General features: G+C 42.9%; 1 protein-coding gene across 1 annotated transcript in view; it reads left to right on the forward strand.

Annotated features, from left to right (window-relative positions):
- The window catches only part of tnr (tenascin R (restrictin, janusin)), a 147854-nt gene that overhangs the window by 107797 nt on the left and 19462 nt on the right, over nucleotides 1-20595 (forward strand). Inside the window, exons 6-13 of the mRNA XM_036554117.1 lie at nucleotides 4373-4636; nucleotides 7235-7350; nucleotides 10300-10450; nucleotides 13325-13594; nucleotides 14256-14441; nucleotides 15790-15879; nucleotides 16675-16938; nucleotides 18075-18341. Of these exons, the coding sequence (XP_036410010.1) occupies nucleotides 4373-4636; nucleotides 7235-7350; nucleotides 10300-10450; nucleotides 13325-13594; nucleotides 14256-14441; nucleotides 15790-15879; nucleotides 16675-16938; nucleotides 18075-18341 (1608 nt within the window). The remainder of the gene's footprint in view (nucleotides 1-4372; nucleotides 4637-7234; nucleotides 7351-10299; nucleotides 10451-13324; nucleotides 13595-14255; nucleotides 14442-15789; nucleotides 15880-16674; nucleotides 16939-18074; nucleotides 18342-20595) is intronic.

A 20595-nucleotide genomic window follows, 5' to 3' on the forward strand; every position in this document is an offset into this window, starting at 1 on the left:
CTCTGCTCTTCGTGGAAAAACGTGGTGTAAAGCTGTCAGTCACTGAAAACACATGAAGGCTACACTAGTTTGAGGGTTCAAGAAGCCTCCCTCTTCAATCTCTACTTAACCCCTTATCATGAAACATTAATTTATCTCAAGCATTTTTCTGAGGTAGTGGACAGGACCATGGTATTTACCAAGATTTAGAAATGTGAAACTAAATATATATAGCGTATAGCTTTGATTATGCAAATGGTGTGTGAGAGATTGCAAAAAAGCAACATAGACAATTAATGATTGGCAGTTTAAAACACCTGCTTGGTTATGACATAAACCATCATATACACTGCCTGTGGGATATTGTGTATTTGCACATAAAAGTTTATCTATGAGCCGTATAATAGCATTTGTGTCTGCAGCGTCAAAATAACACAAAAGGACAAAAATCCTAGGCAGTCGAGTCCATTTCAAACAGTAGCTGTAAAATTGGTGATGGCTCTCCGTGGAACAGCATTCATTTGTCAAAAGTCACATTCACTGGTGAAGATTCATCGCATTAGCCAAGGCGAGACAATTTCTGAATCATGCATAGTTGGGTTCACAGCTAGTTCTTGGAAAAATCTCCTGAATCTCCCAAAACGCTGAAGATGGCTGTCAACTCACAAAAGAAAGGAGGGGAAAAAAAGACAAATCATATTACCAGTCCCTCTCTCCCTCTCGTTTTAAGCGGGTCCTAGCAGAGCCAGAATTGCTTATTTCATCGCAATTAGAGGGAAAATAGCAGGGGACTGTGTGGGAGAGGTTGCAGAATACAAAAAGAGCCTGGTCAATTATTAGGCAGTACACAGAGTTCCAAGGGTTCTCTGTATTGAAAGTGTTTTATATAATCCATGTAGAAATATTAGGGATGTGCTTTCACCTTCAATTATTATGTCCTATTTTCTCATGCCATTAGAATAATGAAACTCTGGAAACACAATTAGGCGTTCAGAGAAGTCGCATCCCCTGCCCCCCCCAACAAAGTGCTGTCACCGACGTCAGAAATGCTCTAGTGGCAATCTCGAAACAACACTAACATGAACGTAGATATGTACTGTTTTCCAAATAATGGCAAAAATGAAACTTTTCCTTATTTTCCCTGAGATAATTTCTAAAATGTTACAGAAATTGTAATGATTGTAGTAAAGGACATTTCATGACATACCTGTTGGGCATTCCACTGTCTAGCTGGCCATTCCACTGTCCAGTTGGCCATTCCTGATTTTTCACATTCCACAATTTTCTGGAATCCAGGACAACTCGCTGTGCAAGAACTTAGAACCAGTCATCTGTTGAATATCACCCGCTGTAGCTTGCTGGTCCGTCAGTTCAGCAAAAGGAAGATTTCCTACTATAAACAGTGGGCTAGGTGTTCTTGTAGATTAGGCTTCAGACTCAAGCTTGTAACAAGTCTCAGGTGGCAAGGCTCACACACTAATCCTACATGTAGAAGTAGGGAGGTATGCAGCCAGCAACAGCTAGCAACTGTACATGGACTTTCTTCATTTATACCTATAGAAAACCATATATTTCACTCGTTGCTAAGGAACTATGATAAATAGCAACAGTACATACAGTGATACTGTTAGATTGACTAGCTAGAGTTGACATAGAGATCTTAGAAGTTAACTAGCAAGGCAATCTTGCTCCATGTGACAAATTCCATACTAACTGTTGTTTCATGTGTGTATGTGTGTGTTCTGAGCTCACCTACTTTTGTCATTACATCACCAACCTCACCCCTCATACAAAAAAATTGCCAACATTTATCATTGCAAACATCTTACTGATGGTCAATGGTTAATTAGATTAATTATTTTATAGGCAAAATAAAACAGTAGTATCTTTGTTAAATTAAAATTTAAATGTGTGACACAAAGTCTCCGCATAATTCCTTTTTTCAGGGTAGAGTATGTCATAGCAAAAAGGATTTATCGCTGCAAGTAGTTGAAGGAGTGTGGCATTTTAAATAAATGATAAGAAATACCACGCAATGACTTTGAAGTCTGCAGGAGAGAGTTAGGTTTAATTACATTTCAGCCTGCCAGTTTGCCAATCTTCTGTCTCCTGTCTGTGTTCCTGCTCTGACACAGCTGGCAACGTGTAGTGCCAGTTTTAACTGTGGGAAGAAATGAAATGCATGCGATAATTCAGCAGGTAGTGGATAAAAATCTTAAGCAGGGTTTAAAACCATTTAAAACATTTTATACATTTTTTTTTCGTTTTGTTTTTTTATGTGAAGCTTAGTTTAGCCTCTTCCCATACCATTTAATATCCAATTGATTTCTTTTCAGCTTAGTCTTCTTGACAACCTAGCAGTGCTTTGTAATGGATTTTTTTTTCTCCTTTGTTCAGTTCCATTTTGCGATAAAAAGAGAAAGTCATGCAGAGAATACTGCTCCATTGTTTTTTTGTTTTTTTTTTAATTGGCCATCAGTGATGGTTTTGGGTCTTTCTTGGTCTCTATAAGGTCTCTCTCTTCAATTAAAGCCAAGTTACCTTATACAGATGGCTGAAACACCAGGGCAATGAATGAGAGAAGTGGGGTTTTCTATGATGGCAGAGGTGGAGTGGGAGGGTGAGGATTCATGTGCCTCATAATAGACACAGCCACTACAGTATGTGCTATCCAACACAGACCTATTTGAACCAACCAAAACACACGGTCTCCAGAGCATCACAGTGTGATTGGTTCAAATGAGTGAATCACCAACATTGTAGCTTCACCTATTTTAGGGTTCCTGAATCCTCACATTACAGACAGGACCCTGGATTATCTCAGGTGTTTCTCTTGTATGAATCAGTTATTTTTGAACAGTTTTTTTTTTTTAATTTGACACACGACATGGAAAACTTGTTGTAAGCAACCAATGATAAAATGTTGTTTGTCATTGCAATAATATGTTTTTGCATTTTACTCTTTTGGAAAAATGTAATTAAACTGGGTTTTCTAGTGAATTCTTAGAAAATGTGATATTGTTTTCAAGTATTCCCCTATTCTTACTCATGCAATGGACTGTAGTGGCTGGATTTAATTTACTGGATGGCAAATTCATCTTAGATGTTGGGCAACTCCTGACTCCCTGGGTAAATATTTATGCTTAAACAATTCAAAGGTCAGAGGGCCTGTTTTATGAATTACCATCTGAATTTATGGTGGGAAAAGATAGCACCATCTTGTATATTTGGCCCAGAACCTACAGCCTTGGATCTTAGCATATTGCAAATGTGAATGAGACCTCATTGATTTGACCTGGCTCTGGTGCCGTGAGGGGGTAAAAGCCGCGCTCCTGTCTTTGGCGAGGGCCGCGCTTTCACGGCCTTCAGGTCCTGGCTGCGTGCCTGGATCCTGACCCCAAACCCGGGAGCGAGCGCTCTCCCGATCCGTCTCCACTTCATTTATGATTAATGAACAGCAAACGCGCTGAGTCTGCCCGAGGGTGCTGGAGCAGGACACCTATATCTGGATGATGTAATTATGCGGAGGCACCGTGGCTCTCTCGTCCCCGTCGCACTCGCATCCTGCCTCCGTTTTCCGAGCGCTCGGCCCGAATCAGTTACTTCGCTGTGCCTTTTTTCTTTCTTTTCTGTGTAAGACCGGATCCGGCCTTTGTGATAGATGCAGCTAAGTGTGCGCCGCAGGGCGTTTCCTCGCTGCTGGGTTCAGTCAGGAGAGAGAAGGCAGGCTCAGTCCCATCTGTTGTGTTTCTGTGTACTGTAACTAACTGCGGGAGGCTTTCTCAAGTCTCGCTGGCTCCTAGGGGGAGCTTGCTGCTACGCTTTTCATCGGATCCAGGAGGAAGCCTCACAGTTTTTGAATGTATTGAAGGGACTCAGGTGCAGGAAAGTTTTCTGTCCTTGTTTAAGAACGTTTTAGCTCTACACTGGCTAATATCACATGGCAATGGCCTGGCTTCACTCCAGTGTCCTCATGGGGAAAGCAGTGGCATTTTCCTCTAATCATCTATATCCTTGTTTCTGTCTTGTCTTGTAATATTCAAAAAATGTGGACCATGTAATGCATTATTGAAGTAGAGACCTCTCATACAATATGTGTATGTAAGCTTATTTACATTCATTGCCCATATAATGACAATGTACTGACTGTGTTTAAAAATGACTAAACTGGTAAATGAAAGAGGTTCATTTGAGCAACTTGGTATCTTATACAATGCTTTAAATTGATACTTATTTTCAAATGCTTTCCCCAAAATGGATAAATAAGGTTAGTTTTGTAGAGAAGGTCAAACTAAAACTTGCTGTAAACATCAAGCAGCGGTTTCTCTGGGATGAGATGGTTCTAGATGTGCAGTTTCCAGAATTGGGGTCATGTGTTCCTCTTCTCTTACAGTGGCGCCACCCGTCAACCTGCGTGTTCGTGATGTCACTGAGCGTACCATCGACCTGGAGTGGGAAGGGTCCGTGGTGGTGACAGACTACCTGGTCACCTACGTTCCCACCAGCCCCGGCGGAGTGCAGCTGGAGATCAGGGTGCCAGGCAACGCCACAAGCTGCACCATCACCGAGCTGGAGCCTGGCATTGAGTACAACATAAACGTCTACGCCGTTCTCAACAACGCCATCAGCGTGCCCCTCAACGCCCAGATTTCCACCTGTGAGTTACCCGTGAGGCTTCATTTACATTTACATGTATTCATTTAGCGGGTGCTGTTATCCAAAGTGACTTACAAGTGAGGTAGAGTACAACACAAGCAAAACGTCAAATGAAGAGTCAATGAGTCATGGAATGTACGGCATATTAGGATTCATGGCTTAACAAGACTTTGTGATCCCCTGATAGGGTTGGACCGCATTGTGTGCTATCAATCTCTCACTGATATGAAAAAGTCACAGTGTTTTGCTGTGGAGAGCAAAGGTTTTTTTTTTATTGGTTCACATAAGTCTGTGATTGACAGCACAAGATTGTTCTCTCTCATCTGCTCGGGAGAAAAGGCCACATTCTCCAGTCATTAATTTTCAGCACTTCCTATGTCCTCCTCACATAATGTAAGCTGGGAGCCAAAACGCGGGGGTGGATCCTAATTGAATTGAATTCCAGGATACCGTTGTTAGTTCTAGCCGAAGAATACGAAAAGGAAACCTCTGGTTCTTAATATGTGCAGGAGATGACTTACTTTGTATCTACCTCTAGTTCAGATATTTAAATCAAGTAGGCAACCCTTATTTGGACAGGAAGTAATTTCAGTCAAAATCTCAGGGGTTAATTTCATTGCGGCTCTAAAATGCTATGGACTCTGGCCCTGGAGGGACGGAGCGGCCCATCCCTGAATTAGAGCGTCCTGGATTAGTTCTAACGTGATTAGTTGTGCCTTTGGAACTGAAAGCGATTATGTGTGTGTGCGTATGTGAGAAATTGAAATTGGAATCGGATGTAAGTGAGCAGCGGCAGGGACTGACCCTGGCTGCTTAAGCAGAAAGTCTTATTTAGAGACCTAAGTTTTACACTTCAAAGGGAAATGATCCTTTCATTTTAAGTGAGACTAATGAGTCCCGTTGTCACGTGGTGCGTCAGGGTGACAGTGTAATGTAGCCGTTTCAGAACTGGGCTTATAAGATAATGGTCTCAGGTTCGATTCCCAGACGAGACGATGCTGTACCCTCGGCCAAGTTGCTTAGCCTGATTTTCTTCAGTAAATACCCAGCTGTATAAATAGCTATTTTAAATATAAGCTCTGCAAGTTCCCCTACTGTAAATAAGGATAGAGCTTTCAAAATGGTTTGGATTTCATTGTCAGACTGCAGCTGGCAAATGAATTTTTAGGTGTGGACAGAATGCTGAAACCTTGCATTCAGAACAGACCAGTTCAGCATTTCTAAAGGGACATTTTTTATGCATGGCGTCCTTCAGTGTCACCGGCATTATTGGGAAACGGCTTCTGACACATGATTTACAAGGTGTGGGTGTGAAGAATCCCCTGACACGTCAACTTTTCACATTTCCTCACTCCAGTCATCCTTCACTCCTGTGACAAGCACCAGCTCTACCTGTAGAATTTTGATGGGAATGAGAGAGAGCACACTTTCAACCAGGACTGTTCGTTGCAGAGTGTTGCGAAAACAAACATGCTTCTTACATATTTGAAGTGTGGGGGGGGAGTGGACAGAAAAATACCATGCAAACAGTGTGTTTGTGCTGTATGCCGCAGAGAGACACGGCACAGCTATGCCAACAGGGAGGTGATTAGCCATCCACCACCTGCTGGGTAAAAATACCAGCCTGGCGGAGTGCTGGAGGACACACTTCCCCACACACCGCCTGTTAGTGATACGTCTAAGCCCACGGCCCAGAATAGAAAACCTCATTTTACGAAAAATGTTTAACTATTCCATATGGGCCAGCTGGGCATTCGGCGAAAATTACCCTCCGTTGCTGGCCAGGCTTCTGGTTCCCGAGATTACAGCTAATTGGGAAATAATAAAGAAAATGCGAGCAAATCAAATCTGACAAGGAACATTTCTGGTAAATGTGTTAACGGGCGGTTTTGAGGGATTGTGTGGAGGGGCTCCGATGTCAGTTGATAACTATGTTCATTTAATGCTTGGAACCAAGAGTGACCAATTAAGTTGCCTTGATTGTGTTATAGTTTCACTCACCCATACTGTAGGATCTCACTTTGTTAAGGATATGTGAAATGAGAGGGTGTTGTAATGGTGTTTATTTTAGAATAAATGACATCGATCAAGCAAATGTGATTTGAGGTAGAATAAATACCCATCAGTCTTGCCCTGGGAGTCCTGGGAGTTTTGTCTATGCCGTTAGCAGGAGTTGTCCAAGTATGAAAGTCCCACATATAACAGTTAACTTAGAGTGGAAAACCCAATTAAGTCAATCAAACTGATCACAGTACTGAAAATAGGGCATTGAAAATGTATGCAGTACACTGCTCATATTCGTTCAGAAATTGCCTTCACCGCTTTAGCTTACTCCCATAATTCCACATCACCTCTTGGCCTCAGTCATCATAATTTCATGCTCTTCAATGGATGGGTGATTTCTTCCTATTGTGTGCTGTGGAGGACAGAGCATCATCACTGCACATTCACAGCGGTGTCCATTGAACAAAGGTCTGTGTCCCACTCTTCTCCCATCCATCCGGCCCTGTGCAGAGAGATTGCCTCGCTTCTGAAAGGGGTTGATTGATTGAACACGTAGGAGATGGAGACCTATAATACATCTCTCCTTTCCTTATAGATCTCTCCAATCCGGACGGGTTACTCTTCAAATCCATCACGGAGACGTCTGTGGAAGTGCAGTGGGAGCCCTTCTCCTACTCCTTTGACGGCTGGGAAATTAGCTTCATTCCAAAGGTAAGAATTCCAGAGGACGGATGCGGGCCGACCCAAAAAACGCAGCGTCAGCTCAAGGGAGTGGCCTCACTTGGAAACTCTTCACTCACGGGGTACACACTGTCGTGTCATGTTGCCCAGTACAAAACCTGCTGCCTGTGCAGGTGGATTTTTTTTTTTTTGCCTGGTGCTGGACTTCCTGGTGCGAACTGGTATATTTTTATTTGTATGTTTGTTTGTTTCTGCTACTGCTGCTTAAAAGAGCTCACTGCAATGCAAATTAGCCCTTCTACTGAAGGAGCTCTGCATTTTTTTAATATTGAAAAAGCATGGTGCTCTTTTCATTGGCTCATCAACCATTAACAGCAAACATGGTTTCTTCTTCCATTTCTTGTGGCCATGGAGATAAAAAGCTCAAATTTGCACTTAAAGCGCAGTGCAAGTCCCTTTTCCACATTCGCTGCACAGCAAAAATCTGAATTGAGTTCTAAGTTAAATTGAACTTCCAAGAGTTTATTTAAACACTTTCAAAGTTAAATTAACGGCAGCCATTCTTCTGTGTACCTTTCTGAAAACTCTCGCCGTGAACAACGGGACACGCAATCAATAAGCCAGTAAAATGGATGCATGCAGATCAAACGCTCCAGTTCCAGTATGGCTTTAAAGCATTGAGCAAGCGCTATAGGGTGCATTTTTTTTGCAGCAGCAGCGCTATGGATGGCATCTTGTCGCACAGCAAGCCTTTTTGCACAACAAAACCATTGGCATATTCAGCACAGCAAGGGGGTCTGTGTCTGCCACTCTTTTATGTACATGCAAAGCCAGGCTTCTGGAAAATTCCCAAGAGAGTATGTTGGTATTAGTGTTTCTGCAAGCCTCATTACATGGCCATTTATTCACACAGACAAAGTAACTGTGCGTCTTACAGGGGCTGGAAAATGCAAAGACAATTTTCTTTTGCCAGTATACAATTGCGCTGCCAGATCAGGCGCTGGATTGTCTTAAGCTTATAGGCGCTTTGGTGGATCAACACGTAGAGCTCTGTTTGGAGAGTCGCGAAGGTAATAGCCGCAATTTCAAACTTTTGCGTTCCTCGCTGTGTAAACACCAGGTTCTTTGATGTTATCCTTCAATTAATTGTTCTCTCCATCAGGTATGCTTTGAGCAGGAAAAGCCTTGGCAGGCTGAAGGCTTTACAACCTTGCTTTTAGATGAAAGGGGAAAAAATAGCATTGATACAGATTCCGAAAGCTCTTTTTGAGGGACAGCCTCTGAATACAAAAGAGAGCGGGTGCACTTGGGTCAGTGTGTACTTTAATCTAGAGGATTGGGTGCAGAAGGAGTCATACAGCCCCATGTGTGAGCCTCTCTCCCCCGACGCCCGGGTTCAAACTTGGCTCGCGTCACTTGGGAAATCATGTTTCAAGCCAAAGACTTAACCCCCTCTGGATATAATCCAGAACTGGGGGAGCCATCCTCCGATTCTGACAATCTCGTAATGGATGTCAGAACAGAGGCAGCCATGAGGAATGGATGAGCAAAGGTTCGACAGCCCTGCAGTGAGACAACAGAGGGGCTCCTCTCCTGGAATTACACATGCTGAACTGACAGCACCAGCCAGGCAAAGAGAGGGTCCTGAAACCAGTATGTGCGTATTTGGAAATATCTTAAATCTTGATCTGATTGTGAACTGTTTCATCATGATAATGAGCAAAAGGAAAAACTTCACACACAGGCAGTAGCTTCAGTTCCTTTCTGGAGGCTATACCGAGATATTACACTTGCCTAGCAGATACAATGTTCTGTTTTGTGGTTATAGTATGCAGCTGGGTATTTGGTGAGGTATTCATTTACAGGTTAGGTACCTCGTTCACGAGTGGAACAGTGATGTTTCATGAAGGAAACACTAGTCAGCGGTCCACTTGCTGAGGTGGTGCATTGCATTGTCATACTAAGTGAAAACAGTGACCGTTCTCTTTTCTTCACACTACAGGGAATATTTGTAAATCTCACGGGCAGTTTTTTAACAATAGTGGCTGACAATACCTTTTGCTCAGATTCATAAACAGTGCACTATTGATATAAATTGGGTGGACAATAGTCACCTCACAACCGCTCCTTTTCGCAGTTTGAAATGACTCAAAATGAAATCAAAATATGGTATCAAAATGAAAAATCTAACAATGAAAATACCACCTGCTCACCCATGGTGGTAGGCATGTTGGGCACGGCATGATATGTAATATTGGAACAATTTAATTTGTCACACATTTTAATGGGGTTTGTTAATGATGATGTTTTTACCAGATGATTAATAATTTCAAATTACACTTTAGTACTTGTGTGCCCACTTATGCAGCTCCTGTTGTGCTTAAATGTGTGCACTGCTTTAGCTTGTATGTTAGGAGGATGGGGAGCTATTAGAGCAAGATCCATCCTTGTTAGTGGCTCCTTATTATGAGCTAAAAAAAAACTACACTTTTATGCTACATCACGGATGAGGACACAGGATGGCATTTCCAACTTGTTTGACAAACCATTTTAGACCTGTGTCAGAATCTGGAACCTATATTGCATGACCAGGGAGTGCTGTCACTGAATAAAGTGGACAGCCTATCACCTTTTTATAATGTGGGATCTTCTCATAATATTTACAGTCCTTGCTGCAATTTGGTTATTGTTACTGTACCCCAAATTACACTGCAGTTATAATCCAGCACTGATTTTATAAATCAGCGGCTAATAGTATAATGATTTAACTTTCTTTTCAAGAATTTACACCCTAAGATGCATGGATTGCTGGTCTGCGAGTGTTGCCTGGTCTGTTGCTCATTTAACATGAATGGATACACTTATGTTCTCTTGTGCTGAAAGTTTCTCTGGATAAGAGCATCTGCTCAGTGCATGTAATGTAATGTAATGGTGATGTGAAGTTGTCATGGACTGGAGGTGACAATGCTCTGCTGATAGGACAACGAGGGAGGCATGACAGCACAGCTGCCCAGCACCATCACCTCCTTTAACCAGACGGGCCTGAGGCCAGGAGAGGAGTACACAGTCAACCTGGTGGCCCTGAAGGACCAGGCACGGAGCCAGCCTGTGACTGCCACCGTCACTACCCGTGAGTCCCTTCCTCTGTCTGCATTCCTCAGCAGTCTCCACACATCAGTATAGGTTACACAGGTTACCCACATGCCTGTTACATTACATTATTGGCATTTAGCAGATGCTCTTATCCAGAGCAATTTAAGGTTACAATTTTTATGCTATCCATTTATACAGCTGGATATTTACTGAGGCAATTTTGGGTTCAGTACCTTGCCCAAGGGTACAACAGCAGCGCCCCAGCAGGGAATCGAACCGACAACCTTTCGCTTATGAGTCCTGCTTCTTACCACTATGCTACACTGCCGCCTGTTCTTTTTGTCTTTACTTGTATGCTGTTGAAGTACCTTCCCTGTGTGTGTTCCCTGCATTCTTCAGTACGAGACGTTGTCTTTATGTCCCTCATAGTCTCCACATGCATCTCTTGTCTCTCTGTGTATGTCCGTCTGTTTGTGTCCTTCTGTGGCCTCTGCTGTCATGACATGTGCCTTTCCGCCCTCATCTGCTTGGTGATGATCTTTATTGTCACCGTCTTTGTCTCTTAGTCACTGTCACCAGGCAGGAGTCTGTGTTTTTGTCCTTGTTTGTGTGTCTGTCAGTGTTTGTGCCTCCATCTCTGCCTGTGTTGCTGGCTCAGTTTGTGTCTGTGTCTCTCTGCCTGTGTCTCTCTGTCTGCCTCTGTTTGTGTCTGTGTCTCTACTTTTGTGTTTGACTGTGCGTCTGTCTCTGTCTCGCTTCGTTTTTGTAACTCTGTTTATGTTTGTCCATGCCTCTATATCTCTGTCTCTGTTTCTGTGCTTGCATCCTTACCTGTGTTTGTCTGTGTGCGTCTCTCTCTCTCCCTCTCTCTCTCTGTCTCTCTCTGTCAGTCTCTGTTTATATGTGTGTGTCTCTGCTCATGTTTGTCTTTGCCTTTGTCTCTTTATGTCTCTTTGATTTTGACTGTGCCCGTCTGTCTCCTCAACTAACTCCACGCGATTGACTGTAGGGGTAATTAATCCACTGTAAAGTCCACCCATATTTCAGGAGTCACACACAGCTGCAGCTAATGAGAAATGTCACATTGATGAATGGGTCAGTCTGCCAGCAATTATGCACTTAATGTAAACCTCACCCAGAAATTCCTCAGACTGACAGTAAAAGACACAAGGATTAAATTCAATTAAACTTCTCTATAACAATTCGAAATACATGGGCCCTGTGAAAACCTCATTAACATCTATAAGAGTCACTGTTGGTTGTAATTCAAGTGCCATTGATTATTTATGAATGATAATGAATATTTCATATGCACACAGCAGATACCTTATTGGTCAAAGTAAGACAAATTTGGAGACATTGAATTATTTATGCAAGTGAAGATTTATCATTGATTGAAGAAAAAGAAAATTAAGTTTGCGAAAATGATTTTCCCAGCACCACAGATTAGTGATTAAGAATATGTATACTGGATACTAGTGAAAACACATTTTTGTTGTGTGTGTGTGTGTGTGTGTGTGTGTGTGCTTGCAAATGTGCACATGTACAAACGTGCCTGTGTGTGTGTGTGTATGCGTGTGTATGTGTGTGCATGTACACATGTACAAGCATCAACATTATCTGTTCTATATGTGGCTCGTCTTTTGTTTCTTTACCAACTACAGCTCCCAACAGATTCACAAGCTCTGTTCCCAAACCATTTAGAAATATCACTGTCAAGGAGCAAAACCTGTACAGCTGGCGTCTTGATATGCATGAGGTTTTAAATAATTAAAAATTGGTCAGGATTTTTCCTCAGGGAAATTCTTAAAATAGACATTAGGTGAGCATGGTTGGTTAAGATCCTTCAACCGTCTCCCCACACTCCCCAGCAGTGCAGCAGCCAGTGTTATTGCAAGAACAATCAGTAGAAAAGACATTATAACATAGTCCGGCACCCTCAAGTGCTTACTAATGCATTTTGCAGGTGTATCTTTGTGACCTTACCTGTTTAAAAAACATGTTATGTGGAGATGCTCACAATACCTTCTCTGAAACACAGGTTATATAGAAGTGGTGTCAGCGTGTTCTCTCTGAAAGGAGATATCACTCAGAGGGCAGTGGCACTAGAATGCTCAGCCTCGGAATTAATGCTCCAAAACCATTATGTACAAGTATAATTTTATATGTACCACTAGAGTCATACAAACATCTGTCGGTGCAGTCCTTTGAATTTAATGGGACTTTCTCATTGAGTGAAATCAATATTCACGCCGAGAAGGTTAAAAATAATGTCTAGCTCAACGAGCCCAGTGTTTTTTCTCAGGAGTATTTTCAAAGGAGATGAATAAGTATTGCCACATCCCTCACTAAGTGCCTTTAGGATTCTCTAGTTAATGTAAGTTAGAAGCTGTCGCTCTTTTTAAAGAGCCTCATCTTTACCTGCACATCCCCAAGCACAGACAGAGTGTGTGTCTCAGATAGATTAACACAACTGTGATCGTTACTTTTTGTCTTATTATATCCTTTCAGCTCAATGCCTGTGATGCTGTGACATCCTATATGTCCTCTACCTATCTGTATGAGGAAGTAACATACGTACAGTTTAAATCACTTATTCAATCATGACTACACACACAATAATGCCACAACTGGATTGCAACAAAACAGTTACGTCTGCATCTGGATTGTGTATCACACAGCTGTGTAGTATTGTTTGCTATCACACTAGTTATTCCTGCTGTTTATAATGATTTGTCTTTTCTGAATTATTCATGTCATGGTTCTTTGTGTTGTGTTATTGATATTATGTCTTGTGTGCTGACGCAACATCCAGCTTTCTGCAAACACTGAATGCAGCTATGATAGTGTGACCTTATGACGCATAATAAGATGAAATCAGTTGTACACAGCAAACGTCTTTTCCCTGCAGTTATTGACGGGCCGAGTCAGCTGATCGTGCGGGACGTCTCGGACACGGTGGCCTTCGTGGAGTGGACCCCTCCGAAGGCCAAGGTGGACCAGATCATACTGCGTTACCGGCTGGTGGGCACGGAGGGACCCAAGACCACGTTCCGGCTGCAGCCCACCCTCAGCCAGTATTCCCTGCAGGTCCTGCGGCCGGGCTCCCGCTACGAGGTGTCGGTCAGCGGCGTCCGCAAGGGCAATGAGAGCGACGCCGTCTCCACCGAGTTCACCACCGGTGAGTGGACTCGCCCGCCGTCAGCTCTGACTCAAATGCAGAAAATTACTGACTGAAAACACATATTTGAAGTGCTTTAAAATGAAACGTTGCAACTTCGAATCAAGTCAAGGTATGGAAATGTGGGCAGCAGTGTAGCATGGTGGTAGGGATCGGGGCTTGTAAACGAGAGGTTGCTGGTTCAGCTCCCTTGCTGTTGTATCCTTGGGCAAGGTACTTAACCCACAGTTGCCTCAGTACACATCCAGCTGTATAAATGGATAACATGTAAAACTGAAAACTATGTAAGTTGCTCTGGATAAGAATGACTGCTAAATGATAGTAATGCAATGTAATGAAATGAGCCTATGCATACCATTCATGAGAAACCATCCTTTGACAAGACGTTCATGCAAGTTTCTAATTGAGTAATTGATACATTTTGAGGGGAGAATTTTATTTGTCCTCTTGGATGGGTCGGTGGTTTTGTGTGAAAAGTGTTGCGGATGGATTTGCTCTGGGATTTTGATGTTTCCTGCAGCAAAGGGTCAGGCCAGGACAGTGCATGCGCGTGTTTGCCAGTCATTTAGAGTGAAGGAGCAGCAGCATGATGAAACGCACGGCGACTTCTGGCGATTGGTCTCAGTTTCCCAACCGTTTTCAGTTCTGTCGTTTTTCTCAGAGATTGACGCTCCAAAGAACCTGCGGGTGCTCTCCAGGACGTCCACGATGCTGGAGCTGGAGTGGGACAACAGCGAGGCAGATGTGGAGGGGTACCAGGTGGTGTACAGCACTCTGGCTGGGGACCAGTATGACAAGGTCATCGTGCCGCGCAATGACGGGCCCACTACCAAGACAACACTTACAGGTGAGTGGGGGGTCTGCTCCTGTGTCTCTCCTTTACTTCTCAGATGGCAGGGTGGCATAGTGGTAAGATTCAGGGCTTGTCCTAGGTGGACCACTGCCGTTGTATCCCAGCATAGGTAAACCTTAATTGCCTCAGTGAAATTCATACATTTTATAAATATCCAGCAATATAAATTTATAATATTTAAAATTGTAAGCTGTGAGAACATGTAAAGTTGTAAAGGTTGTACATTGTAAGCATATGAACCGACAAAACACAGGTCATATACATTACTAGCCGGCTATATACATGCATACAATTTATACGCTTAATTTTAAGAGTGAGGGCACAAGAGAGAGATCAGTTTCTGACTGAAATCCTCTTTCTTCCACATGTCCTCAAGAGGAGCTGAGTGCCTAAGTGGCCAAGCCTGGAGAAGGGCCAGCATATGAAATTCTTTGTCAAGATCCACAACAATCAATGGCTGTGTTCTACTTTTCTGTTAACTGATACACACACAGTTGTCATATTGATTTTTCTTCTGAATAATTATTGGTTTAAAAAAGGACTTCGGCACAACAACTCTGGAGAAAATATATATCGATTAACATGTTTTTTTGCCCCACCAAGCCTGTATTATTAATACAGTTTAAAAGGTAGTTATTGAAAGCCCCATTTGCCTTTAACATTATACCACAAGGACATATTTTCAATATATGAAGATGCATTAGTGAATCTCTTAATGCTTAATTTTCATCTGCATAACTAGTAAATGTTTAATGTTCTTCTCTCCTCCGGTAGCATTAATTATTCCTTTTTCAACTTCACTGTCCTCTTTTTACTATTTTGACATATCTTTATCAAAATGTTCTTAATAGGAAATTGAATTTTAGAAAAGTTTCTAGAACTTTTCATTAAAATTTCTCTGTTGCTGTCACCTCTGTCTGTCTCTGTGCGTACAGTATAAAGCACTGTTATCTCTAGGAGTTAGGAAGGGGGTGCTGGTGTAGAAAGCCTGTGTCCTGGAATCAAACAACTGTCATTAACTTTGCATTTGTAATGCATGCAAGCTCTTCTTTTTTCATTATAAACTCATTTTTCATTTGATTTGGTGATCATTGAACTCCCCAAACTGCATTTCTGAAGAAGAAAAAAGTCGAAGATGCCTTACCCTTGAGTTAAGAGTCAAGGGCGAATGTTTGTTAAATCCAAAGGGGGTTCTGCATCCTTGTTATTTTTCATGTTTCACTTGTGGCCAGGGTTTGAAATAATCATGCCCTTTCTTTACGGTTTATTTCTCTCTTTCTCTCACTGTCTGTCTGTCTCTCTGACTGTCCATACCTTACCCTCACTCTTCTTGCCCTTACAGACTTGGTGCCAGGTACAGAGTATGGCATTGGAATATCTGCAATCCTTGGGAGTAACCAGAGCTCACCAGCTACAATGAACGCTAGAACAGGTGATTATCTTGCGTAGCAAGAAGGGCAGAATGCAGAAGCAGTTTTTAGAAATTATTAGAATTAATATAAAAATAAAACAGCTATATCTAAGGCTATTCATCAACCGGTGAACAGTATCTGCAAGGGAAAAAAAATAGAAGAATATTAGACAGATACATGATCAGAGTAATTTGAACATATTAAATTAAGCTTGAACAGAAGCCAAATAGAAAAATGAATGTAAGTATCTTTATAGAAGTAGCCATCTATGTTAGATACATTAATATGTAAATGATTTCTTACATTTTCTTTGCTGTGGTAAGGTCCATTTTGTTTCACAGGGACTTTTTTTTTTACCATATGCAAGCTAACCGCAAGTGGTATCCATTCAGCCAATGACAGCACTCCCTGAAATTCTGTGTGTCAGGCAGGATAACGCTGATTATGGCTGATTTGTCATGCCTGCAGGCACAGAGGCGAGATCTTGTCCACGCTTCCGTACAGTTGGCAGCCGCTACATCATAACAACACTCACATCAGTCATGTCTGTCAATGCCTGGATCAAACACCTCTGTTACAGTCTAGATATCTCAGAAGTCCGGTATCCTTACAAAACCATGTCTCATTGAGATGTTACATGACTTACGGTATGAGCTCTCACAAATAATGTGAAGAATTAATGTGTAGGAAAGTAGAAAACTCAATTCCCATGCTCCTTACTCTAAATTTATGTCCTCATACTGTTGTATACCACAATCACCACATCTCGACCAGTGAAACATGCTTTCTGCAATGGCCTCTGGTGTCTTCTGCAGGTCTGGACATTCCCATGGACCTGACCGTGACCGCTTCCACAGACAACACCATCTCCTTGCTCTGGGGTGAGGTGCAGGGCCCCATCGACCACTACAAGATCACATACACCTCGTCCTCGGGTGTGACCACGGAGGTGACCGTTCCCAAGGACAGAACCAGCACCACCCTGAGCGACCTGGAGCCAGGCACAGAGTACACCATCACGGTGGCGGCACAGCGGGGCAGGCAGCAGAGTGCGGCCGCCACCATCGATGCCTTCACAGGTACTTGGGGCTGAACACCCAGCGCTGATTGCTGGCACAGAGTCATATACCATTCTGTTTGCAGGCTAAACAGGCTAAACATGGTCAATGCCCCAAACAGAATGTACCATGTTCAGCTCTGTGTGTCAGTGCTTAAATGCATGTGTGGCAATGTGTCCTATCTAATAATGCTTGAAGTGGATCAATTGTGTGATTAATAGCTTGGGTACAAAAACAGCTCACCTTCCAACCTCTAAGAACCAAGTTCTACAGGTCTGTGTAGGAGATGCTATCCCCTCCGTACATTTCTATTCTGTGACAAGAGATGAAGAAACTACAAAAGCTATGTGTGGTTATGTAACCACAGCTTTCATTAAAAAAAAAAAAAAAAAAAACGGTTTGCATGAAAGAAGCTTCCCAAGCCATATTCAGAAGCAGCTGCCTTTCCTCAAGGGGCATATCATTAGAGAAGTATGTGCCTGTCTCGTTATTTCCTTTCTACAGCATTGCAGGCACACACATTGCTTCGGCTCACTTTCAGATTGCAGTACATGTGTTGCTGTGTGTTCATATATCGATTTGCATTATCAGTGCATCATGGAAATCGTTTCATCACACTAGCCTGAGATGCCTTCATCCATTCAATCAAAGAAAATGGCAACTTTCATCTTTCCTTTCTGTTGGCTTGATCATCATATCATCAAAGCCTCTGTCCACCTGCGGCATCTGCTTGTCTGTTTGGTGGCTTTCATCCATTGTTATTTTTTATTCTTGTGGTTCTGCCAAAAATAAATCCTGTTACCTCATTTCAGCTGTAATTCTTCGGTCCTGCCCAGTGCCTTTTCCTGGTGCTGGGTGCTGCTGCTTAAGAACAGTGCTCACTCACGCTATGGATTTATTCACATTTCATCCCAGTACTCAGACTTTCCTTCATCAAACAGAATTCATCAGACCTTATCGCCCATGGACTCACCACGACTAACCTCACCTCACTTGCACTACCGACCTCTGTGTCGCTGTCCAAAACCACCACGCTCCTTCAGCAACGACCAGCTAACGAGTGTGTGCAGTCTTCCCCTATTGGAGCTGATCCTCCATTCCATTGGGTATCTATCCCACTCCTCTGTGTTCCATGACCAATGGCCTTTGGATTCCAGGGTTCCGTCCCGTCACGCAGCTCTACTTCTCCGACGTCACGTCTTACTCACTGACAGTGGCTTGGAGCGCGCCGGCGCCCCCCGCGGACATGTTCATCCTCAACTACGGCCCGCAGGATGGAGGAGACACCCTGGAGGTCACACTCGAGGGCTCCAAGACGCAGGCCACCCTCAGCGGCCTGCTGCCCTCCACCCAGTACATGGTCACCCTCATCACCGTGCAGGGTGCCATGACCTACGAGCCCATCACTGGCTCAGTCTCTACAGGTACATACCCACACACGATGCACACAAGAACAGGAGCCTCTGTTCTTTCCCTCTGAGGATCAAATGCATAAGGACATTGCCAAGAATTTAGAAGGCTTTCGGAGTTTAATTAATATGACGCAGTCCTGTAAGAGCATGCTGGAACTTCTAACCCATATATTTCTGTGGCATGGGAATTGTGTCAATATCAATAAGAGTTAGACTTTGCCCTCACCGTTGCAGTGTTACACATCAAATTTTCTGACTTTATTTCTTTATTTTAATATATGAATATATATAAGAGTGTCTGGTGGGTTTTCAATAAGATGAAGATCAAAAGGGCAAGCACAGGCAGTCCCTGGGCTGATTCTGGTTCTGATGATACCCATGGCAACTGTATAGGTTCATAACTGTACAGCTTTCATATGTATTTTCATATTCCACCAAACCCAGAACTTCAGTCTGGTAATTAAGATGTCAGTCAGTATAGAAACAATAGCCATTCAACCCCTTGAGGAGCTGAGGGGCCTGTAGCTGCAATGGAGCATCCAAGGAGCTGCTGTATCTATGTATCAGCTGCTGGGAGTGGATTATGCACTCGAAACAGGCCTGCAGGGAAACATTGCAATGAAACATTAAGCCGGATTACCGTGACACCCAAGTCAGAGTTGAACTCTTGCCCAAACCAGACTTGCAGATGACATTTATGCAGAGTACTGGAATTGTAGCACATTTATGTAAAGCCCTGGGATTGAGAATAGGTAAAGAGCTATACAGGCATGACATACACAGTGAAACAGAAATTCTGACCATGAGTTTTACAGCAGGGCTGCTACGCTTTGGGAGCTTTATCAGTGTGATTTCTAGCCATCCAGCCATACACGCTATACTGTATTGTTTGAATCTGAAGATTTTCTGTTGATAAAGTTGGCTGTCCCAGATTTAAAACCTGCTGACACTCCAGCCCTGCAGTGGGTAGGATTTAATAGCTAAGGATTTTGGCCACAGTCCCTTCAGTCAAAACCCCTTTTTAGTTCATGATATATATTTTTTACTTTATTTGGAACTATTGTAACTATATCTTATGTGTATTTAAAAGAGTACCCCTAAATGATCAAGACATCACTAAAAACCTGACAATGCATAGCTGTTTTGTGGTGATGTCAGAAAGGAACAAAAAGATAAGAAAAAAGAATTTTGAAGAGAAAAGTACAGTTTCACTGTTCAATTACTCGTTTAGAGAGATGAATTGATCTGGGTGTGCAGAACGGGGCCTCTGCATTTCCTGCAACATTTGCTCATTAGGATTCCCTCACGCAGCTGCAGTGCAGATTTTCTCCCCGCTTTATTTCTATATTAATGCTTCCGCGTGTAATCCTCTCTTAATTACCTCTGCTGGAACGTGCAAGTGGCTAAAATATTCCGTCGTCGCACCGGCAAGCTGTTATTTACAGCTGCCAGGCCTTGGGGGGGTGGTGGTGGGGAAGATGTATTGTCTCAGGACAACTTTCCCGATACAAAGAGATGAACTGTGTGCAGGACCACCTGTGTGCTGGAGCCCGCAGTTTTTTCTTTTTTTTTCCCGTGGCCCAGCAGCTTCCAAATCAATGGCAACAATTATCGCTTCATCAGAACGCAGACAGATGTGTGGGTTTGAGTGCCGGGCGGCGAGCGTAAGGCATGTTCGTCATGTGGACGAGAATCCATCCGTGGCAATTATTTTTGTTTTGCTTTTACCTTTTGTTCTTAATTTGCCCGTTCATCCCCTTGTCACACATGATGTGGTGTTTGAAAAAGGACAGGGACAGTTGCCATTGGTCTCCCGGTATCGGGGCCAGCTGCATGTGGGAAAAATAGAGAGGATTTGTGCTAACTGTTGGTTGTATATACTGTGTCATATAAAGGCTACACATACATGAATTAGCTTTTCACCTGAGTACTGTGGTGTGATATGTTTCTATAGCCTTGTGTCATGTTTTTAATTGGGTAAGCATTTAAATATTGAAGCGATCCAGAGATATGACTGACAGCTTCGTTGAGTGGAAAATAATTGAAAATGTGCATACATGAATAATCACAATCGAATAACATGGGAATGCCACATTCCAGCTGCATTTAAATCAGGCTGAAGACATTATTTTGAATTGTTAACCCACTTTGTCAATTATACTCATTATAATATCATTACCGGGTTCGGGAGGGTGGTGTGCGTGCTTGTTTTTTTTTCCCCCCATTCCGCAACGTCTTGAGTGATAGAAGGATCCAATCTATGAAG

This window comes from Megalops cyprinoides, chromosome 20, assembly GCF_013368585.1.
Source record: "Megalops cyprinoides isolate fMegCyp1 chromosome 20, fMegCyp1.pri, whole genome shotgun sequence".
Classification (NCBI taxonomy): Eukaryota; Metazoa; Chordata; class Actinopteri; order Elopiformes; family Megalopidae; genus Megalops; species Megalops cyprinoides.